At 40.6% G+C, this 23,605-nt stretch overlaps 4 protein-coding genes and 1 long non-coding RNA gene across 6 annotated transcripts; 2 read left to right on the plus strand and 3 right to left on the minus strand.

Annotated features, from left to right (window-relative positions):
- Window positions 1-1,764: 1,764 nt before the first annotated feature.
- Window positions 1,765-2,684, minus strand: LOC147643393 (uncharacterized). Its single transcript, XR_015272180.1, has 3 exons — window positions 2,556-2,684; window positions 2,434-2,490; window positions 1,765-2,325 (listed from the first exon to the last, which is right to left on the minus strand). It is a non-coding gene; the product is annotated as an uncharacterized LOC147643393 (long non-coding RNA).
- A 1,178-nt stretch (window positions 2,685-3,862) lies between these two features.
- Window positions 3,863-22,765, plus strand: Or23a (Odorant receptor 23a). Of its 2 annotated transcripts, XM_086835042.1 has the most exons (4): window positions 20,615-20,728; window positions 20,798-21,129; window positions 21,344-22,156; window positions 22,209-22,765. In XM_086835042.1, exons 3-4 carry the CDS (start codon window positions 21,438-21,440, stop codon window positions 22,645-22,647), a joined length of 1,158 nt encoding a protein of 385 aa, XP_086691168.1. In that variant the 5' UTR covers window positions 20,615-20,728; window positions 20,798-21,129; window positions 21,344-21,437; the 3' UTR covers window positions 22,648-22,765. The 2 variants fall into 2 exon arrangements, with proteins under 2 accessions (XP_020809189.1, XP_086691168.1); XM_020953530.2 differs by lacking the exons at window positions 20,615-20,728; window positions 20,798-21,129 and adding an exon at window positions 3,863-4,344.
- On the minus strand, window positions 14,625-15,587 carry LOC110184888 (casein kinase I). Its single transcript, XM_020953534.2, has one exon. The coding sequence runs from the start codon at window positions 15,585-15,587 to the stop codon at window positions 14,625-14,627; it is 963 nt and encodes a 320-aa protein (XP_020809193.2).
- LOC110184920 (uncharacterized) lies at window positions 16,065-20,534 on the minus strand. Its single transcript, XM_020953565.2, has 4 exons — window positions 20,235-20,534; window positions 16,324-20,172; window positions 16,220-16,265; window positions 16,065-16,161 (listed from the first exon to the last, which is right to left on the minus strand). The coding sequence occupies exons 1-2, from the start codon at window positions 20,395-20,397 to the stop codon at window positions 16,325-16,327; spliced, it is 4,011 nt and encodes a 1,336-aa protein (XP_020809224.2). The 5' UTR covers window positions 20,398-20,534; the 3' UTR covers window positions 16,065-16,161; window positions 16,220-16,265; window position 16,324.
- Window positions 22,209-23,495, plus strand: LOC110184910 (putative proteasome subunit beta type-2). Its single transcript, XM_020953556.2, has 2 exons — window positions 22,209-22,863; window positions 22,926-23,495. The coding sequence occupies exons 1-2, from the start codon at window positions 22,767-22,769 to the stop codon at window positions 23,468-23,470; spliced, it is 642 nt and encodes a 213-aa protein (XP_020809215.1). The 5' UTR covers window positions 22,209-22,766; the 3' UTR covers window positions 23,471-23,495.
- Window positions 23,496-23,605: the final 110 nt, after the last annotated feature.

Raw genomic sequence — 23,605 nt, forward strand, 5'->3', positions numbered from 1 at the left:
ATAAAAGAGTCTCGCTGTAGAAAAAAAATATATAGAATATATATATAGATAGAGAGCAGGACCAACAACAAATTCGTAATAAAAACTAAACTGAAAAAGTTTACATTTCACATCGATTCTACCGGCAGACAGAACACTGAAAGGAAATTGTAAAACTTAAATAGAAAACTTATTGAACTATAAATGAATATTTTGAAAAGGAATATTTTTTAAATGGTATACGAAATACTAAAAAGCTCCTATGGTATTAGGAATTCCTATTCTGTGTTTTCGTTTCTAATATCTTAAACTTCTACAATCGATATTATTTTTATTTTCCTGTGCATACAAAAAAAAGTTGAGAGCGCTTAAAAAAATAGAGGGCAGCCAGGGAAAATGTGGAAAGTGCAACGAATAAATAATTCAGGCCGAAATGTCAAACAGCGTTGTGTCAGAATGATTTCTGCGGAAGTCCTTGCCGTCTATGTCTCTGCGCTGAACTTTGCAGCATGAATAAGTCAGATCAGCCATTGTCTGGCTGCAGGTACCACTCGTCCTCGTCGTCCTCCTGTGAACCCAAAGGCCCCACCTGTAATATCCCCTGTTCCCGGCAGCGTCTTTGGAACTCATCGCCTTTGTTAAAAAGTTGTTGACGCTGATGCTCTCTACGTGTAAAAAGGTGAACAAAATTTGTAGACGACTCCAACTCCGACACCGACTCCTGACAATTGAAGTGGCATTTCGCACTTCGCACTCCGGCGTCATCTGTCTGCCAAGTGCCTTTCGGAGTTTGCTCACGTCACAATTATTTGCAGCAACTTGAAATTTATACCAACCCCTCGGAATTAATACATCAAACAGTCATCTGAACCCCCCTGCTGGCCACAACAAAGCCAAACAAGTAATTTCCATCAGACAGAGCGGGGGAGGTTGGAAAATTGCAAAGGCGTTTTTCGGGGTAAGGGAAGAAAATGAGCTGGACATGCCCTTTCGGAGGGGGTGAAATCTCCCCCCATTGTGTTTTTCATTACTTGATGGCAGTTTATTAAAAAATTTGTGAACTTAATGTGCAAGTCCAGTCGGAGTGGGGATGCTACGCTGCTGGAATTTAATAAAAACGTCAGCACTGAGGCCCTCAGGCCAGAAATCACAACCCTCGAAACTTGAAACTAGAGATGGCACTGGACCATAAAATATCTCACAGATTATCTGACATTTTCAGCAATATATTTATATTTTCCTGCCTTTTCCCTCTTTTTATGATTTATGTATATTTGTAAAAGCGGTTAAAAGCTAAAAAAAAGGTATGTTTAAATTGGAATAATTCATGCTGTCTTTTGTTTAAACTCTAAAAAAAAAAATGCTCAATGAGAATTTAACATAAAAAATATACCATAACATAGAAAAACAATAAACCATAATAAAACAATTAAATTGTTTGGTGTATACAACAAACATATTTCATTTAGAAATCTATGTATGAGTTTATGCTTAACTCGAACTATATATTTTAAAAGTGTCATATTTATTTAATTATACTAAATAGAAGAATTTTAGGAAAGGGGAAGAAAAGTAGATAGAAAAAATAGTAGATACAATGATTTAAATTTACCTTAATCATTTAAGATTTATTAATAAATTAAATAGAATTTAATGAGGTGTGCAGTTAGATCTAAATATATATTTTTCTTGGATCTAAATCTAAAGGTTTGTCATCTCTATTTATTATTTCTTGTCCACCCCTTTTTGTGGTGGTTTTGACCAAAGTCTTGAGGGAGGGTTTTCTTCTCCAGTTTTTTTTCTGCTCATACTTTAACCACACCTCACTCTTGAAATGTTCCCTCTTACTTGGGGGTTGTGCAACCCAGGGGGTGGCTTCCGTTTCCCGTTTCCATTTCCCAGTTACTTCTCCCCCTTTTGCACCGACTGTGCAACTGTTGCTTCTGGTGCTTTTTTGCCTGTTTTCTGTTTTCTGTGGCAATGGCCTTTTGTTTTTTCCAATGTGTCGCATCATTAATTTCGTACAGATATTTGCCTGCATCGGATCGGTTCCCTCTGCCATTGAAGCCATCGAACCCATCGACTCACGCCTTTGTATCTGACGCCGTCGCCATAAATTTCGATAATGTGTCAATTTATGAATGGGCGACCCCCCCGGCGAAAGTTATCCATTGAATGGGGCGGCAGGATTTGCAGCTGTCAGCGTCTATTGATTGTTTTATTGATGGGCCCAGATTGACTTGGCCAGCGCGTTCTTTATGGCCCGACAAGTGAATAGCCAGACAGACGGGCAAAGATAAACAGTCCTCAATATATGCGTGAATAAGTTGTTTGGCCCACAGACAGCTGACAAGTGAAAGATGTTATCCTCAAATCACACAAGAAATAAATAAGATAAATATATATGATATTTTTAAAAGGAGGAAGTGCTTGCTCAAAGTTATATTAACTTACTAAGATTAAAATAGTTCCCTTTTTGGTATTTAAGTCATTTATATTGCCCTTAGAAACCTTTAAACAAGCATATACCATTAGAGAGTTGTTTAATTTTATTAAATAAATGTATTCACACTTACTCAAATACTAATTATTGTTTGCTTTTGTCAAGTGCAATTCAGAAAGTCACAAACTTTGGCCCACAATTAGTTTCCATCACCAACTAGTTAACACAGTTAGAGACTTTTTCCCCTTTCTTTCTTTTTTTTTATTTTTGCAACTCACCAATCCGAGATACAGGTTGAAGTTGTACGGGGCACAAGTAACTACATAGTCATCGCTTCCTGTGCTAACCTGAAGTGACTTTGGCCAGCATAATTAGTTGGCAAAATACTACCAGAGCACTAGGAAATGTACGTAAATTGTTTAATTGTTGCGCCAAAGGAACTGAATAATTTGCTCAATTTTCATTCATTACTCCGACGGGTCTTGTCTTTCACTTTTTGCTCTGCTCTGTCCTGTTGCCAGTTGCTAACCAATTCCAATCGCAATCCATCCTTTGCCCAGATGCGGTCTCTGTCTTTGCCTGGCATTTCTCATCATCATCAGCAGCAAGCTCCTCATCCTTATTCTCATCGCCATCCACATGCTCATCCGCATCTCATCTCTCGGCGTCATAAAAGGCACTTCATTTGCATAAATGAATTCTGTAAATTTTGAGTAGCACTTGGCGATGCCAAAGAGATCACGGCTGAGGAGGCAGCGGCATATTGCTAGGAATTCCCATCTGCGATGGCTTATCCACAAACCGCAATTCAATGCGTAGGCCAAACAAATTGATATGAATGGCCTCGTTTCGACTCTGGCTGGCAGGACGAAAAGCCAGGGTCCTTGACTCGAGTTGACTCGACTTTCGAGTGCAATGCATCGAGGTCTCGTCGGGCTTTCTATTTAATTAACATGTGAACTCCTCGAGCGAATGCGTATTCAATGTTGCCATTCAAGAGCTCACTTCATATGCTTCTTCATCGCATTTTTATGTGCCTTTCCCAGCCCTCCAAGGGAAAGGGTTGGAGATCCATGCTACTTATAGTTCTGTGACTCTTGAAAAAAAGATCTCAACCCAATAAGTTAATTAAAAATTATCAAGAGAGGCTAACTTAAGTAGGTAGGCCAAAATTCGTATACACTTTTAGTCCCAGGCTCCATTTCCGGTTGTGAATGTGCGCTCATTTCCGGGGGGAGCTGCAAATTATTATTATTTTTAATGTTACTTTCATACCCTTGCTGGGTATTATAATTTAAGTCTTAAATTCCCAATACAGTAAGGAGCCATTTTCGAGCTTATAAACTATATATATTCTTGATCAGCATCAGATCGAGTCGATCACATGCCATTATACTCTTTGCAGGGTATTATAATTTTAATCAGATGTTTGCACTGCAGTCAAGGAGTCATATCTGATCATATAAAGTATATATACATATATATTCTTGATCAACATCAGATCGAGGCGATCTAGCAGCCACGTTCGTCTGTCTGTTCCTATGGAAACTACATTCTCAGTTTGGAAGCTGCCCCTTTCTCCCACATTTCTCTGCCTTTCTCTGGAGTTAACTCTTTTACTCTCGCGCTCCCGCTCTTACATTCTCTGCTCTCCTCTCTGCTCGGGGACAATAAATAGAGGCGCCGCTGCAGCTCTGGCCTCAGTCTGTCCGTGATCCCCGTGCTGTTAACGTCGAATGTGATAGTGTAGCGATAGTGATTACTCTTCGATATCACCTGAGCATGGCAATACATTACATCGATACGTCTATATCCCCAGACCATGGTAATGCATGTGGATAGCCAGGAGGATCACTTCGATGAGTCAGCAAGTATAAAACTACACTAGAAGGAAGTAAACAATGACGATGATAAATAATGCGGTAAGTACCAACCATGACAATTATATCATGTACATTTATACATACATACATAGATGCTATAGGAGTGATCAGGCCTATGTAGGTTTAGAATCAGCTGTACTAGCTATGCATTTATTTTCTAATTAGTTTGCTTATCGCTATGGACCCCATTATTAAATAACTCAAAGTTAACAGCCTGAATTATAATTTATTTATGAATAGTAAGTACTTACCCTTACGACTTTACAACAACTTTTAGCTTAGTTATGATCAAATACTATTTTCACCGTTGCGTATACATAATTTTCTTTTGTGACTGCTATATATGCTATATTAAATGTTTTCATTTAAGATTTAAATATAGTTTTCAGCTTTAAATATAGGTGTACAAGTTAATCTTGTAAATTGAGGCCTAGTTTAATTTGAGCTGCAGATGTAGTGTATTCTTAATTTTATTATAGAAAGTAATACCATCTGTTCATACCCTTGCAAGAATATTTGAAGTTTAGTCAGAAGCTTGTAACACCCTGAAGGAGTCATTTTCGACCCCATAAATCATATATATTCTGCTCAGCATCGAAAACCGAGTCGATCAGGCCATGTCCTGTTGAAAACAGTTTTTTCGAATTATATTTTTCAATTTTTTTGAAAAAAAGATAAGAGTTACATCGTTAAAATTGTCAAAAATTTTAATTGTTTTAAACTGAAAATTCAGTATGCAGGTTTATTAACCTAATCAAATCTAACACAGAAAAATATTCCGATTGGAAATTAATACATTTTTGGCTTAGTTATGATATTTGAAAAACTTTGATTTACCCAAAAAATTAGCATATAAATATATCGATTGAATCACTTAGAATACACATATTTTACATATTCTTTTGGCAATACGAGGCCTAAAAGTACTTTCTTTCGATCCTATAGGTAAATGCAAGTGTATACACGCATCGGCTTCTCAAAGTTTCTTGTTGAAATATTCATTAAATTAAAAACAATTTCTTTTTCCTTCTAATTACACTACCATCAATTGGTGCATTAGTTCTGCTGCTACAATCAATTGCAAAGAGTGCTCGGTAATTAACTAATTAATTATTATGTATTCCGCACCGATGTAGGCGATATGCATGGGTATATATAGCTTCAGGGACATTCAACTTTTATCATTATGATGCGCAAACGGTCGCAACTTTTTCCAACGATTTTAGCCCGCAAAGTAAATTAGTTACAGTTCGCGCTGCTAAGCGATTTAGTTTGTTGATTAAACTTTTCGCATAAACGCCAGGACCTCGCCTGAGGATAACAAGCCCAGCTAAAAATACATATACACAACCCAGCTCATGAATTGATGTAGCAATTTGGGAAATATTTTGCAATATAACGCATACGACGTGTGAAACGAGCTTTAAAAGAGACCAAAACCGATTAACGATAGGGCTTATAGTTGAAGTTTTTTTTAATTATTATTAATATGATTATTATCCATAAAGGGTACTTTATTATTTAAGGGATAATTTGATAAATCTTCCAACTACATCTAATATTTTTGTATTATGATATAAATTCATTTTTATTAACATCGTTTGGGAGATACATCTATCAAGCTAAAGAACATATAGCATATGTAAATGCTGTTTGTAAATAAAACAAAACGTGTACGACCGCACATTCACCTGCAGGAAAACTTTACTTTGGCCCATTTCCATTTCTCAGCCTCCGCCACAATTTGAAAAGTGCAATTTGAAAATTACATTTAAATAATTGAAACAACAAATGTTTGGCAGTAGAAATTTTGACATTTTAGAGACTAACGAGGTCGCTCAATTTGATGAGACAAAGCCGGATGAATAATTCATGCAAAAAATAAACTAACTGAGCACCAAAACACTCAGACGCATGTAAGAGTACTTGCCTTTCGTCCTCCTATGTATATGTCCTGAGACATATGTACGTTTAATATAGCACCCAGGAGCACAGGACGGCACAGGACAGGACGTACACAAAATGCCAGGCATTTTGCTCGCCAGCTGTGGGTAATTTGTAAACGTCAAAAGGCAAACATTGAGTCCTGCCTGCTATTTCGAGCTCCTCGAGCTTCTCCAGCTCCTGCTCCCGGCCTGCCATGTCAAAGATCATAGCTAGAGCTCCACGTCCTGAATGAATTCGCACGTGTCCGGAATGGAAGATGCCGTCCGACTGTTTCATTTTAAATACAATTTATTGTGCATGTTAGCTGGCTGAAACTAAACCGAGCCACAGCCTGGCATAATCCGCATTTGTTTCCATGCCATTTAATATTTAATGTGGACCCGTCGAGCACCGGCCCGAAATGTGGCAAAAATGTGATTAATAAAATAAGCCAGAAAACATGTGTCATCCTCGTGCATGTCGGCTGCGTGCCAGTCCCAAACCGTCAAACCGTTGAAAACTATTTCAATTCCCATCTCGATATTCCCGACAGCTGTACTATAGGCTGCTCCTGTTTTCCCAGCACTCACGTCCTGGTACGTGTTTGATTCCAATATGGCCCAGCGTTTTCCATATTTACCCGGCATAAATTCTTAATAATCTGCCCGAAAAGCTGACACAATTGATAAGTGAAAAGCCAGAGAGCCAAATACAACTGGCATCTAAGTAAAATGGGTTCAAGAGTTCATTGAAAGCTCCATAGCATTTGTCTTTATATATTTGTTAAACACTCTAGAGATTTAGTAAGGAGGAAACATTTCTTATACATTTTATTAGTAAATGAATAGTTTTTTTTAGGTGATACTTACCTCTTCTTTTCTCGATAAAGCAAGCTCATTCCTTGGCTCATTTAATTTCAGAAAATACTCTCGGTAAAAATTCTTTCCTCTTAAATTTATAATTGCTTCAAGATGAGAGAAGCGTTCTTCGTCCATTTGGACCGAAGCTCATTTCACGTTTGAAATATTTTATTTATTTTAATTGCAAGTCAACTCTTTTGATTCCTTTAGCCGAATGCCATTATGAGGCAGTTGTTATTTTCGCATTTATGCTCCTCGTGGAGCGTTTCTCGAGGAGCCACGACAAGTGGCGAGGCAATTATGTGCTCACCCAGGCACCGAGTGGGCCACTCAAATTGCCGGCAAGACGAGGCCAAAATGCATTTAATTTCTTAAAGGGGCGCGTAATTAGTTTGCCTTGGTGACGGTGGCTCGGTGGTCCTTGCGCAATATACATTAAAATATATACATATATATACATGTATGCGGGAAAGCTTCTTTGAAAGACTTTCAAAAGTGCCCACTAATGTGTTCCTTTGAGGCTGTAATTATTTACCAGTTCAGGGAACCTGTAACGACTTGGCACTTGAGCTTGCATTAAAAATTATAAACCAAAAGCAGCATTTAGGGTTTTTTTATATAGAGTCTTTCTCAAGTATATACCTTACTGTTCTTAATCGATGGTTACAAATTCCATTTCCGTATGCTATTTGCTAGTGAATCTAGTTGAGATTAACACATTAAGCACTTGCACTCCACATGTGAGCTATAGTCCAAAGGCAGAGCTCATTTCCAAGATACAGCCCGAGTGCCGAGCATACAAATCAAGGCATGAGCCAAGTGCACCTCCCCCTTCCCAGTGGGAGAAACATGGTGGTGGTGGTGGTGGTGCTGGGAACACATTTGGCCATTGTTTGCCCGAGGTGCAGCATTCGGTTGCCGGTGCCAGTGTCGGTGCCCCATGCCACTTGGCACGTTCACCTTTGTGCGGATGGTTGCTGTTTGGCAACATCCCGTCGAGGACGCACTTGAAGACAACTTTGTCGCCCCGCCAACTCTCCATTTTGTGGGCCTCAGGCGCTGCCTGGGATTCCCATCTCTTGATTCATTCACTCCACATCCCTGCTGGCAGAAAACACTGCAATGCACTCGGGGGGGAAGTGGGCATTACAAAGGCCTGGCCACTTGAACTGCGTAATCGCGCCGTTGAAGGGTCCTTCGGCATTCTCGAATATTTGCATTTTTAATAAAGTGACAATGCAAATGTTAAACAACCTTTGAGTCAGACAGGGTGCATATGAAATTCAGGGCCTAAGCCATTAAAGTTGGAAAGCCTGGGAGGTCACATCTATCTGGGGTTAATTTAAGGTACAGGTATTATATTATAAGAAAGGAAATAATGCATAAGCAAGGATTCTTTGCTTTACTTTCCCGATATTAATAAGGAAAATTAGAAGGTACATTTTACGAACGAATGTCTTTGACTGAAATTTATATATGAACTCAAAGCATAATACATTTTCTCGTATAAAAATAAATAAACAGGTTTTCTCACCATTATTAAACCATGAAACGCAAATAAAGGTGGGACGCCCCAGGAAGCGAGTATCCTTTGGGGACAACGGCCACGCCTTTGGCTGCAATCAAGGTCAAAGGCCGCCGCCCAGGCATTTGACCCCCGATCCCTGGTTCCTGAGTGACAACTTAATTGCGGTTCACGGGCAAACAAGCTCTACTTTTCGGTAAAGTTCGCGCCCAACTTTCATCGCTCCCGATCCCAATGACAACGGCATTAATAATTCAATTTCGTGTCTGAAACAGGAACCGGAAGAGAAAACTGGGCACGTGCCGCAACCCACCTCCGGTTGTGTTGTCCCAATATTTGGCAATTACTTTCGAGCCAAAGTCAAAGCCAAAGCCAAGCCATCTCTCACCTGGCTTCTAGCTGGGAGCAGGTGCATAACCCCCGCCGCCACTTGGCTGAAAGCGATATCCCTAATCTATTTAACCTCCATGTCAACTGGGTCTGTTATGACCCGTTGTTGGGCTGCTTGGGACGGCAGACGCAATCTAAATTACCTCTGCTTGTGCGCCCTAGGATGTGTCGTCACATCCTGTCACAGGGCTAAAGTGTCCTTTTAATAAGCGTTTCGCAGAATCACCTTTGTGTGCGGGGGTTATGGCCTTGTTTTCATTTTTGCTAATGGCCCACAAGTCGGCCATTGTAAAGCCGACCTAAGACTTACGGCTTCCCATCTCATGTGACGATGTCCTCAGCCATTTTACCTAGGAGATTAACCCTGTATGTAGAGCAGCAGGACCAGGAGGAGGACTAGAAACTGCTCCTTTGAGCAAGTCTTTCTAATGCATTCCGGCAAATGGAGTTATTAGGCTGAGGCTGAAAGAGCCCGGACGTTGAAGGTGTTTATTCCGTTCACTTGAACACTTGCTTTTCACAAAATCGATCACAGGAGCAGGGTATATCTTATAGGTTTCACTTAAAAAAATAAACTGAAAATATGTTAACACATAATATATAATAATAATGATATTTATGCCTAATAAACTTTAATTTAATAGGTAGTAAATATGTATTTAAAATTTTTTAGTTTTTTAAGGGGCTTCATTTTATATATTTATTTTTAATTTTATTTGTGCATTTCTATCATCAAGCATCACACTTTGCCACTTACATCAACTCGATCAATTTCCCCAAAATATTTCCTGCTAATGCCTTGCTAAGTGACTGACAATTCTTTCCTCATATTGCTGCCGCATCCTGCATCCTGACAGGCTAGTAACATCAGATTTTAAGAGCATTAGAAGGCCGAAGAAGCTTAGATATGAGTCTCGAGTGTTCCGCATACAGCTCAATTTTCAAATCCAATTCCCGGGGGTGAATAAATGCGTTGGGCAATTTGTAAATGTAACTAACATATACAAATCTGCCGAGAATGCGTGGCCTGAACAGAAGAAAGCGGACTGAAGCCCAGGCACATAATCAAAATTAAAATAAGAATCTCATCGCTCAGCCGCAGACACACGGAGGCACTGTGACCCCGGGTAGAGATACATTCTGGCAGATATGACACTGGGAACAAACGACCCAAACAAATTACACTTTTTCCCCCGCTTTATTGTTCGCAATTTATTTGCAGCTAAATTGAAATACACACCATTTACCTGCAGACAACAAACGCACAGCCGCTGACTCCTGTGACATTGACAAACGGACGAGGGGCCAAGTGGGTTGGGTTGGACTTGGATGGCCTCCAGGTCTGGAATCCAGATCGTGACATCATCTCCTCAGGGCCGGGGACAGGAGTTGGTTGGGTACTGCTTTTTTTTTGTTTCTTTGAAGTCAGCTACCAATTCCATTAAAAATATCAGATTCGATCATGGTGTTAATTAAACCAGGTCGAAATAAAAACGGGGTTTCACCAAAAAGGGTTCTAACTAAAGCTGGTTTTCGTGATACCCTTTTTGATATATTGAGAAATTTATGTTTCTTCTGAATTCTTATATTAAGTTCTAAAAGATTTAAATACTTTTAGAAAATGGTTAACCCATATTTTAAAATTAGTCATCAAAGCAAACATTTCAGTAATAAATAAAAATTAAAGGCTACCTAAAACCTACGTCGCAAGGACCCCAGTAGATTTGGAAAATAAAAAAAGGACCACATATCCCTACTTCCTGTGTATATACCCCAAACTGAGCTACCAAGTCCGAGGCTCAATTGGCGTGCGGAATGAATGGGGCGGGCAGCAGGCAGAGTTTTTGATTTTAATTTAGATAAAGTGCGCTATGGAAATCAGTTTCGCTGTAACTTTCCCGGCTTATCCGCGCTCCAATCGGCCCCAGACAACTAAACACTCCATAAATAGAACTCCGGGAGTGAGCGGAAATCGGAGGCGAGCTTAAGGTGAGCTGTAAATTGCACGCTTTCATGTAGATAATTAATCAACGCGAGCATTCGGGCTCCGAGGTACGCTCCTTGTTGTGCAGAGTTCCACTTTTGCGTTGAAGATTTCGGTTTTGTGGCGAATGTAAATGCAGTTTTATGCAAATTTATTTCTGATCTTATCCGTATAATTTTAAGTTCACAAAGCTAACGCTGAAGCATTTGTGCTGCGGCACTGAGATTTATTGCTGGCGCCATTTTCGGAGGCGTTCGCGGAAGTCAAATCAATTATACGCCCTGTTGGTCATTCGATGCACGAAAGGAAATTGAAATTATTTCGATATAAATTAATGCAATTAAACATTCGGCCAAGCTTGTTGAGGGATTAGGCTGGAAATCGGAGGCAACACAGTTCAAGTGGAAAATCAAATATAATATTTACGAATTTCACATTTAATTTTATTGCAATAATGTGGTGTTCAGCACACATAATCCTTCCTCTGCCCTCTGAAGCCCTATTTTTTGCCAACACAACAACAGCAAATATAGATATTTTGAACTACAATATTGTTATAACAAAAATATTTTTGCTTTTTAATTTGCCAAAAATCATCGAAAAAAATGTACAGCTAAGGTATAAAATACATCTAAATGCTTTTAATTTTGCTGAAATGCTTTGATACTCAACGATTCAATTACAAACAGTGAGTGCCTGGGATTCAGCTTTCCTTCTTGTTTAAAATATAAAGTTGAAAAATACAATTTTTAATTTCAACTGTTTTTTACAATTTTACATTTTTACCAAAGCTGTGTTTGCAAAACTCGAATTTCCTTTTTTTTTACAACATCAAATGCGTTTCCCCTTGAGTTGCAATAAAATATTTCTCTCAAGTTACCTAAATATATTTATAAAGTATATATTTTCTTCACATATTTGTTTGTTTGGTTCTATCTATTTCTTACTTGTTCTGCCAAATAGTAATAATCAAGCATGGAAACTAACTTCGGGAAGTTAAAGTTTGTATACCCTTTCAGTTTGGAATTGTAAATTGGGATCAAGTTAAAATTTGATCATAATTAAGCTCTAATAAATAATAGATCAATTTATACAAAACTTGAAATGTTCATAACTATGCTAAAAACGAATTTATTTTAATTTGGAAAGCTTTTCTATGTTTCTATGTTCTCTATTTAAAATTTAGAAATTCGAAATTTTTTTACCGGGCATAGCTAGAACGATTAAGGGGTTTGTGCTGATTAATAATAAATATAATTTATAGGAATCGAAAACCATATAAACTTCACAACGTTACAAGCTTCTAACTAAAATTATTATACCCCGCAAGTGTATTTAAAACAATCAACTTTAACTACGATGAAAGCACTCGAAATTCAATCGCCAGAACAGCTGGGGCCTGGACAGGGTAACTTTGGACCTCCTCCACGTGCATATCCGAGAGCGTTTGCCATTGCAAATGGGAAAATATTTAAATGTAACTCAATTTCGAACGCAATATGCGCTCGGAACCACTTCGGAGAGCGTAGAGCGTGTCCTTCTGCCGTAATACAAGATATTTTGATTTGATTTATTTATAAGTTCAATTTGTTCACATTATTTTTCCAATATTAAGCTTTGATGCGGATGCAGTCGAGTCGAGTGCCGTCCACAGGGGAATGCAAACGAAATCAAATCAATTTGCCAGTTGAAAAGTGCAAACCGAATGCCAAATGAAGATGACTAATATTTGTAGCAACGGTTCCGAGTATTCCCCAGCGTTTGGGGAATGTGTCGAAGGAGAAGGACACCCAAGAGCAGGTCTCTTCTTCCACACATCGCAAAAAGTTGTGTCCTTTGCATTAACAACCTCAAGTTTTCCTTGTCGAGCTAAAAAACTTGCTGGAAAAGTGCAAGCAGAGGCACAGCACACAGCACACAATTGCCGGCGAAAATAAAAGAGATGGGAATTTTTTGTGTGCTGTTTCTTCAGTTGGTGCACATAATTACATGAAAAGAAAATTAGTGTCGAGATTCGCTTTGAGCGCCTCTCCAGGTGAAAACTTTTAATGAGCAATTTTCTTACAAATTCCCAAGTGTTGCCGCATTTAATTTTTTAATGAAAGAATTTCTTTCAACTTTCACTGCCAGCCGACACAGCCTGGCAGCCTGCCGCCTGCCAGGTGAGTGAGAAAATCTGACAGGTGAGATTTCAATTTCGATTTACACCGCCTCTTTACTCAGTTCTTCAATCAGCTTCGGCATCATTTAGGACGACTTGGGGCTGTTTAAGGCTGCCTTCTAGGTGTTTGTTTTTATTTATCGACGGCAACATGGGGGGGGGAGATACAGGGGGGACTGTTCGGACCCATGTTAATGGCCGATTGACACGCCACTTGGCCCTGATGGGGCTTTTAGCCTGGCTCGCACTTGACGCTGCTCCCCGAAAACAGACGAAATGCTCGGCTGCTCCACAGGATTAATGGCTGGGGGAAAAAGTGTTCGGTTGGCGATTCCCACACTTGCCGAACGAGGTGCTAACTGAGCGTGCTGATTGCTGCCATTTTTGATAAGGAGTCAGCATTAATATTTCTCTTGCGTTGCTTGGCACAATTTTGTCCAGTCCTCTGATATTCACCTGCTCAAATGGCTCATTAACACCACTGACTTCTACTTACAAACATACATAGTAGTGCTAGAAATAATATAAGAAAAAAGATTGTTTTAAATATTTAAAAGACGGTTCTATTTTGCAAAAAAAGAGATTTGTAAGCCTTGACTATTTCTTGAAAACTGTTGTGTGAAACACTTGTTCGACTGTGGATGGGCACCATTAGCCAATACCAGAGGGATCTAGGTATGTATGTATCACACGGAATACATTATTTAGTGTGCCTGAAATTAACTGTCCAATTCTCCTTTCAAAATTTTCAGCCAAAGAAATTCGAAATTATTTTGTAAAAAGATAAAAACAAACTGAAGTTTCTCCTTCAACTAATCTGGAACATTTCTCCTTTCCAAAAACAATCTAATCCAAAGATGGCAGACTCCACAAATCTCTTCAGATGCCGCAAGGTTGTGATAATAGTATCGGAGGGACCCACACTATTCTTATAGAACTATTCCATCTGGTCAAGTCTTCTGCCCCTTGGGCAGACAAATAAAGGACAAATTTTCGTACATTTCCATATTCATAAATCTGCTGGGAAACAACTTTGAATGGCCATGTCCATAAATCGACATCTCACAGAAACGGACGGAATGTGGGTGGTCGTGAGCTGGTCCAGAGGTGGCTACCTTCCGACTAAATCAAGTGTCTGTTCGGTGTCAGTTTAATTGCAAACGTAAATTGGATGCTGTCATTTGCTACGTTTTCATTTGTTCGAAAGTTTCCCAGGCCCGTTTGCTTCTGCTGCTCCCTGAATTCATGAAGCACCCCTGGCAATTTCCATTGACTTTTGCTGCCATTTGTACTGACGGACATTTCTGGCAGCTGCTCCGGCTGCAGGAACTGCAACTGAAATCTGGCCAGAGAATGCAAACGTTGCACAAATCCAAATCCCAGTTTTCTTAATTGGACTCATTTTGGTTTGCTGGCAGCTTGTGTATTTTAAAATGACATTTCTAAAAGTCCCTGGAAAAGTGAAGACTTCATTTATTGTACGATAACAACGGTTTCTTCGTCCTCGATACAAATCTCATCTACCCGATCCATCCAGTCGAAGATCCCATCGTTGTTGTACCCGTAGCGTTTCATCAAATCGAGGAATGATTGTCGTATAAGCGAATAATGCGGCTCCTCCTCGAATCCCAGAGTGCGGCAGTAGCTCATATAGGCTCCAAATTCGTCTGGACAGCCGCGGCACAGATCCTTCAAACGGGTGGACTGCTTAACCTCTGCAATCCTCTCGTTGCTCTGTTTCGAGTTCCCGTACTTGATACCCTGCCAGGGCAGCTTGCCCCTAACCAAGTAGATCAACATATAGCCCAGAGCCTCCATGTCGTCGCGGCGTGACTGCTCGCCGCCTGTCATTGCATTGATAGAGGCATAGCGGGCGGTGCCCACCAGACAAGAGCCGGACCCCGGCTGGATGTGCCTGTCGGTCTCCTCGTTCCAGTACTCTTTGGCCAATCCGAAGTCGATGATGTACAGCTGATTATCGAGGTCTCCCATGCCCATTAGAAAGTTCTCTGGCTTGATGTCACGGTGCACGATGTTATGGGAGTGGACATACTGTAGGCGCTCGATCATTTGGTCTGCCAGCATGGCCACAGTTTTTACCGAAAAGCGGTGATTGCAGAAATCGAACAAATCGTTTAGCGATGGGCCCAGCAGCTCCATCACCAGCACGTTCACATCCTCCTCTATGAAGCAGTCCAAGACCCGCGGGATGCCCACACCATTTCCCACGGTTTTATACATCTTGTACTCGTCCAAGATTAGAGGCCTGGGGGCTTTAGTACTCTCCAACTTGACGGCCACGCGGTCGCCAGTTTCCCTGCACTTCGCCTTGTAGATGTCGCCGAACGAGCCGCTGCCGAGCTCGGCGTAAACTCTATACTTCTGGGCCAAGATCGTCTGGCTGCTGTTTATATACTCCTCCACGTCATTCGACATGATGCTCCAAATTCAAATCAAAATTCAACTTAAAACTTGCAACTTTTTGTGGCTCACAAACAAGATGTTAAATAGTAATGGCGTCTGTTATCGATCAATTTGGTTTCGATTGTCTGCGTGAGCAAATATACCAAACGGAAATACTCATATTAGAATACCCTAAACTTCCAGATTTCGAAGAAGATAAAAGTAAACAGATTCCGTTTTAATTAAAAAAAATAAACAAATTATTTCCAGGATTTTATATTTCAAAATTAATTCTGTTGTCATGTTATAATTTTTACAACAGTGTGATCGACTCAAAATGTATTTTTTCATTTCAAAATACCGTGTTGCCATCACAAAAAAAGTGGAGAAACTTTGATGTGGCGGAAATTTTTTAAAGCTTTCTCACTAATACCCAGATTTTCTGTTAAATTTGTTAAACTTCTGGTTCTTAATTAGCACAAAAAAGAAATAAATAACAAGCATAAGAAATTTGCTGGTATACAAAATAATTTGCAACCGTTTATTTAATGTGTTGTTTAGGCTTTAACTCATATCCGTAAATTTTATATATATTCGGCCTAGAGTCCTGGAAAGGAGCATAAACGTAAATCTAAGAAAATGAATACTATATATTCAAAACTTACTGTAAATATGCTGAAGATTGACCCCAAGACACGGACCAGTTTGAAGCTAAAAAAAAATAACGTAAAAAGAACTGTATACTTTAAATAAAATTAAAATACCATACCTCAAAAAGGATTCGGTGGCTTAGGGCAAGCTGCCCAGCAGACTACAGAATTAGGACCATAGAATCGATCAGCGGTAATAATCGGAGAAGTCTGGCAGGGAATGATCATAAAGTGTGGAGTTTGCCGAAGGCAAGTGCATGGGGATCCGATATGACGATTCTTCCTGAAACTATTCAGAAGTTCCCGTTTTAGTTCTTCCACAAGATTATTGCCGTTTCTTGACATCATGTCTCTTCTAGGGATTGCTTCTGGGCTGCCATCGCATGTAGTAGTGCTTTCACAATTTGGAACAGCTAAGCACGAGGGACGTGTGGAATTTGCTAAGCAAACTAGTTGCATGTTCTCCGGACTACATTGGGTATTACTTGCGGTCGCGTCGGGCCATTTATGTGGGAATTCGGGTCCGCAATTTGATCCATTAGGTTGTGATAGACAACTACAAGGGCTTTCCCCCTGCCAACTGCAAGATTTTGGTATCAGGTCACTTTTTGATTCTTCGGCAATCATACATTGGCACACGGGCTTTTCCATATTATCAATTTCAATTTTTGGGGTGCAGCAAGGACATGTTTCGTCAGCATTTGAGGTTTTCGCAGAGCTGCATGAACTATTAACATTAATTTTAATGCTTCTTGCAGAATTACAATATTTTGGCTTAAATTTATTTTTCCGTTCTGCGCCCAAGTTGTCGTATTTACATTGGGATTTTTTGCACTTTGGTTTTTCAATATTTTCACTTTCTTTACTTGCACTGCAGCAAAGACATGTTTCAGGCATATTTGAGCTTTTTGCAGAACTGCCAGCACATTCATCATTAATTTTGATGCTTTTCTCAGAGGTGCAAAATCTGGACATCGATTCAATTGGTCGTTCTTCGGTCAAGTTGTCGGTGTTACATTGGCACATAGGTTTTTCCACAATTTCAATATCTCTTTTTGAACTGCAGCAAGGTGTCTTATCAGTAATTCCCAAGCTTTCTCTGGAAAATGAATGACTTTTATCACTATTTGTGATGCTCTTTTCAGAACGGCAATGGCTATAATCGCTGTTTATGGAACACTTTTCAGAACTTATCTTAGATAGACAGCTGCTAGAGCTATTAATATTCAAGGAAACCTTTTTGTTTGATGTCGTCCCTTCTAGCTTGTTATTTGATGTTTTCAGGCTAGATTTCATATTTAATATGCGTTGGAGAACAGGAGGCCTTGAGCTCATTTCAATATTATTTGGTAAGCATAAGCCAGGACGCGAGGGTCTGCAGCTGTTGCACTCAAGGCAATGATGATTCGATTGATGGGAAGGACAAGACTTCCGGGTGAGGCTCCAATTGGCGCAGATACGACGGCGGGGGGCAGTACATCCCATCTCCGAGGATGTACTTTTAGAAATTGTTGGAGTGTTTGCACCCGTCTCAATGACTTGACGATCGATTTCAGTTGCCTTTGAAAGTATGATTCCTCGGATGCTGGAATTTTCCGAACTGCTCGACGTTGTAGAACAACTCTTGTAGGAGGGCGTTGGAGAAAACCTCACATTTCTAAATTGATTTTCTACGAGGCTAGCGTCTAATGATACTGAAACATTGCTTGATACCGATCCGGCTTCACTCGAGTCGTTATCACTCCCATGGTTGCTAATCGTCTTGGATGGTATGATCTGAAGACTCCCTCTCATGCTGGCAGTCTCTTGACTGTTGAGACAGAGATTTTTTTCACTCTGATTGACGGGTTCATTTTTCTTACCATCATTGTTTAGACTGCAATTTCCGCTTGATATCCGATTGTATAACTTTTGTTCGCAGTGATCACACTTGGAGCAGCGGTTTGAGCAAAAAATGTTGCACGTGGACTCTTCATTTTCATCGTTAATATTTTTGCACTTTCCCCTAAAAACTGTCGGATAGTGACTATTTGTTCCTATCTTGCTAATACATCTTTTAGTTTTATTACACACTGATGCTTGGGCTGAAATGCTTTCTTTCTGCCCGGAGGTGCAACTAATCTTACTTCTCTGTGCAGCACAGGGGTCATTCGTTTTAAGAGCAGATCGGGGCTTTCCATTATCTTTGCCATCTTTGCATTTATTCTTAATTTTTTTCAATTTGTCTTTGAAGGTACACGATCGTTTGTTGCCTTTTTTCGACATTTTAAGAAAACCTGATATTTTTTGCTTTATTGATTTCGGCGGACGATTATTCTTAACCTCGTATAGTGATACTCGGGGCTTAAAAGTTGTCTTCTTTTTAACCTTGGAAGCAGAGCTTGAATGTGGATCGACAGTGTCACAACCACAGCACGAATCCGAGTCTGAATCATTGAGATAAAGCAACTTTGCTCGTGACTTCTTCTTTCTGAAGGGTATATCAAATGTGAATGGCATTGGAGAAGGGGTTGTGCTCTTCCAAAGTCTATATGGTATTTCCGAACCAAAATCGAATAATTTCTTTTTATCAGAAGGGATTTTTTGATTACTACTTCGCTCGTCGGGTTCATACAATTTCGAAGATGAGATGTTACCGAAGCTTACGGAAGGTTCTTTTAATAAATTTCTCTTCCTACGGGGTATTTCATCATTGAAGCTAAGGTGGAAATTACTGGGAGGTACCTCCTTTCTTATGTATTTCTTGAAAGGCTGTGGAATTTCTTCTACCTCAAAATTTAGTTTTCTTTTCTCAGGAGGTCTTCGAGGCACTGTTACGTGGGCCTTTGGCATATTCTGATGCATTTTCGGGGAACCGAGACTTAAAGTTTGCCGGGAGATTCTATTATTATGTGCTGACGCTTCTCTAGACTTTTTGTAGGGAGTAAAATAGGGTGTATTTTTTTCCAGGTAGGAATGTCGCCTGGAGCGATTTCGATGGCAACTTCCGGATTCCCTAGAGCGATTTCTATGACGATTTCCTCGTACATGAGAGTGGTGGCTTACCATATCCGGCAAATCAGTCTTATAATGTTTGGATTGGTTAATTGCGTAGCCTTTATCCTTGTATGGCTTATAATCGCTTCGAAACTTGGCTCTTGGTTTCGGAGAAGGTAAAGGCGGCGGCCTGTGTCTCTTCTCCCCATAGTCATCATAACCGAAACGTTTTTGTGGCGAATATCGAACTTTGGTGGCTTCCGAGTCTTCATAACGATCTTCGAAATCGCTATCATTAGGTGACACATACCGCTCTTTATGATATTTATCATTATAATTAATGGCATACTCGGGTATCATTGATCCCGAGGTTTGTCTTTGCTTCCCTCTTCTAAAAATGTTTAGCTGGGATAGAGATTCCCTACCGTTCATATTGAAATCATCATGTTCATCTGGATAATAGGGACTGCAGTTTCTATAAGGTGGTGGTTCGTATGATCTCTGATAAGTTCCACGTTTAAGCCTTTCATTATCGTAATAATCACGAGGACTTTCATATGAGGAATCGGTGTACGAATCGGTACCATAGCAATCTCGTGAATCTCGTGCTGTCTCAGGATATATCAAGTCCCTGGAATTTTGATTAGGCAGTTCAAATTCGTCACTCTGATACGGGTTGTGGGCACAGTGATTGTTGTACCCATTATCAGTGTCATAGTCTGGGGTGACATAGGGATGATTAGAGTTCTGGGCGGGGAAATGGGAAAACGGGGCTATATCAGGATTATTCCACCTTGGTTTCGTCGGCCGATAACGCATGCGACTTCCGCAAGAAAGTCTTCGCCTTCTTCGGCCAACAAGAGAGCGTCGCCTTGATCTGAGTGCCCGAGGGCCGAAATCATCCCGGCTCTGGGCATAGAATTCATTTTGCTTCCCAAATGGCATCGCACACTCTCTAATTGGATTGCTCAATCCTCCGCCTGGGTTTCGCCCTGGAAATGTGTTTTCGAATTCGAGTCAGTGGACGCTTCGCAAATCTCGTTAATCAACTCACGCTCTCCATTACGGTCCTGGGTAATCTCGTTTCGGTGGTCGCAGTGCACTCCCCCAGATATATCGACATTGAAAAACATTAATGTCCGCTGCCATTCGTCCCGAAGTCTGGAGCTGCTGCTCTCAAATCGGATTACGCTCTGGCTGGTTAGAGTAAATGACATTTTCACCAGCCCTGGCGACTCATGCTTCCTCCCACATCGAACGTCAGTTTAACTAGGAATTTAGTTCATATTGATTATTTGCCTGACTGTTGGTTGATATTTTCCCCCGAATATGTAAGGTTAAATCAATTGTCACTACGTTTCGAATAATATTTTTGAATCTGGAAGGAATTGGGGTGGATAAAAAAGTAACCTGTTTACCAATTAAAGTCTTACCCTACCGCTCTCACTGTTACCAGATCTCCCATTTAATTGCAGGATAATCGCCTGAAATTGCAAACACAAAGGATGAACGAGAACGGAAATGGGGAATCAGAATGAGAATGGAATGGTAGTCATTACTTCAAGGGTGCTAGAAAATATGTTTTTAATTGCGGAAATATTTCCATTTCACAAATAGATGTGATAATTATTCAGAATGGCGCGAATTTCCATCACATTAAAATTGCAGACAATGGGGGATAGTAAAATGGAGCTAGCAGGATAATGAAAATCGTGTTCAAGTGCGGAAATGCTGAAAATTATTTCAATGAAACACAACTAAGTGCTTTTTAAGTGCCCCCAACGGTGGCACAAACCAAACGGAAATGGACGCTCAGACAAGCTGGGTTGAGTGGGTGGTAAGGTGGTTATCCGAAGGAGACGGGACAGCGCACCACCATTATGAATTTGCCATGTGAAGCGACAGATACTTGGTGTCATATTGACAATTGACAATTCACTAATATATTGGTAAGATTTTTGTTTGTGTAGATTCAGCAAATATCCTAAAGTAAACCAAAATAAAATTGTAAAAAGTTCCTTGAAAATATTTATAAATAAACCCACGCATATTTTTTTTCTCAAAGAAAAGAGGTTTTCTTTTAGTGTTACCTGTAGCTTAGTGTAAGGAATAAAATTAAATTTGACCTTCCATCGCCTTAATAATTTAATTTGTCTTTAATAGCAAGCGGCTAATTGTGGGAATTGCACGAAAGGTGCTATAAAACGGCCTCTCACCTGTCCGGGGACCATCAGTGAAAGGGAAATTGGCAAGAGAAATGTCGTCAGGTAACGAGAAGTTTAAAATAGACTACTTCTCTATTCAGGTTGGCGCCTGGCGTATCCTTGGAGCCTTGGACTTGAGCAATGGCAAATATCTGGGTTGGGCAATGTTCCTCAACGTTTTTGTCTCAATGCTGGTGCCGATGTTGCTGCTATCGTTGTTTAGCTTCGAAACGCCGCTGGAGAATATAACGAACGTTAGCCTGACCATCACCTCGCTATCCACAATCCTGAAATTCGGCATGTATGTCCGTAAGCTTCACAAGCTGGTCGAGATGAAGGAGGTTATAGCCCAGTTGGATAGCCGGGCTAAGGGGAAGGAGCAGATCCGCTATCACCGACATATGGCCAAGTACCTGCAGCGCCTATCGAGAGTATTTTTGGCAACATTCTTGACCGTGATGGTTAACACGGCGATCTCCTTTCTATTCCGGAGCGAAAGAAGCCTACCTTTTCCTCTATGGATTCCCTTCGATTGGAAGCACTCGATGGTGGCCTATGTAGCTGTTCTGCTCTTTCAGGAGGTTGGCATTTTCTGCCAAGTCCTTCAGAACTTTGCGGACGACTCGTTTCCACCTCTGGCACTGTACCTTATTTCCGAACAGTGCCATCTCCTGATCCTGCGCATATCCAGTATCGGCTATGGATCGGCAAGTCAACGAGACAATGAGAAGGATCTTGTCAACTGCATCAAGGACCAGAATGATCTATATAGGTAACAATTACATATATATTCTGTAATATATTTTTAATATTTTATAATCTAGATTGCTGGAACTTACGCGCAGCCTCATAACCGGTCCCATGTTGATCCAGTTTATTGTAATAGCCGCCAATATTGCTTTGATCATGTTCGGTCTGGTCTTCTACGTAGAGAGAGTACAGGATCGCGTTTTCTACATGACTTTCCTTTGGGGCGTTACATTACAAACATATCCCCTGTGCTACTATGGCACCATGATGGCGGATAGCTTCTCGAGCCTCCACTATGCAATCTTTTGCAGCAACTGGATTGACCAGAGCAGCAGGTATCGCAGTAACATGCTAATCCTGGCGGAGCGGACCAAGCAGCAGCAGCTCCTACTTGCCGGTGATATCCTACCCATTCATTTAAGCACCTTTGCGGCCATTTGCAAGGGGGCCTACTCCTTCTTCACCCTGATGTACGACAGTGTTGATAAGATTCAGAACCTCAACAAGCCGTGATGGTGACAGGCATACATTACTCAAAATTTAATAATTGAAGTAGAATCACACAAACTACACTGTAGAAATTAAAATATTCAATACTCACACACCAGCATTAAATTTAACGTAGCGCAAATATGGCGATGGAAACCATTTTGGGGATCAAGGGACCGGACTTTGTAATGCTCGCTTCGGATACAATGCAGGCCAAGTCGCTAATCTTTATGAAGGATGGTAGGTTTTTCTATTGCAAAGATATTTGAAATGTTACCTAAACTAATCCCTCATTCCCTCAGATCAGTCTAAAGTCCATCGCCTTTCCGACTTCAACATGATGGCCGCCGTGGGCGATGGCGGCGATACTCTTCAATTTACGGATTATATATCGAAGAACTTGCATCTGTACAAGATTGCCAACGGATATCACCTGAGTGCCCGGGCTGCGGCTCATTTTACCCGCCGGCATTTGGCGGATTACATTAGGACCAACACTAGATACCAGGTGGCTATGCTTCTGGCTGGGTATGATGCAACCGATGGTCCTGACCTGCACTACATCGACTCCTTGGGAGCAGCACAGTCCATTAACCATGCGGGCCACGGTTGGGGCAGTATGTTTTGCGGCAGCATTCTACAGAGATTCTGGAACGCAAATCTCACTCAGCCGGAGGCATTTTGCATCTTAAGGAAATGTGTGGTGGAAATTCAGAAGCGTTTGATCATCAACCAGCGGAATTTCGAGGTCTATGTGGTGGACAGCAAAGGAATGCGCAAGATGGAGGCCATCAATCCCGGATCGCTGAGCAATGAGGCCCTCAACCTGAGTTGGCAATGCACTTAAAATTAAAATAATATACTTTAATGCCTTAAAGTGTGTACTGTGTTTTTGGGCAAAACTTTCACTGCGTTGCCGCATAACAATTCCCCAGGGATTAGTTGACGTCACTGGGCGGATGGGGAATGCCGATGCGGCTGC

The sequence above is a fragment of the Drosophila serrata genome, unplaced genomic scaffold (genome assembly GCF_035046125.1).
Source record: "Drosophila serrata isolate PLE 108 unplaced genomic scaffold, ASM3504612v1 contig_275, whole genome shotgun sequence".
Lineage (NCBI taxonomy): Eukaryota > Metazoa > Arthropoda > Insecta > Diptera > Drosophilidae > Drosophila > Drosophila serrata.

Bases quoted from the DNA above. Each gene is read 5' to 3' on its own strand.
- LOC110184888 (XM_020953534.2), bottom strand. From the start codon at position 15,587: ATGTCGAATGACGTGGAGGAGTATATAAACAGCAGCCAGACGATCTTG.
- LOC110184920 (XM_020953565.2), bottom strand. From the start codon at position 20,397: ATGTCATTTACTCTAACCAGCCAGAGCGTAATCCGATTTGAGAGCAGC. The intron at 20,173-20,234 runs GTGAGTTGATTA...ACACATTTCCAG, and splicing joins CCAGGACCGTAATGGAGAGC to GGCGAAACCCAGGCGGAGGA.
- LOC110184910 (XM_020953556.2), top strand. From the start codon at position 22,767: ATGGCGATGGAAACCATTTTGGGGATCAAGGGACCGGACTTTGTAATG. The intron at 22,864-22,925 runs GTAGGTTTTTCT...TCATTCCCTCAG, and splicing joins GCTAATCTTTATGAAGGATG to ATCAGTCTAAAGTCCATCGC.
- Or23a (XM_020953530.2), top strand. From the start codon at position 21,438: ATGTCGTCAGGTAACGAGAAGTTTAAAATAGACTACTTCTCTATTCAG. The intron at 22,157-22,208 runs GTAACAATTACA...TTTATAATCTAG, and splicing joins GACCAGAATGATCTATATAG to ATTGCTGGAACTTACGCGCA.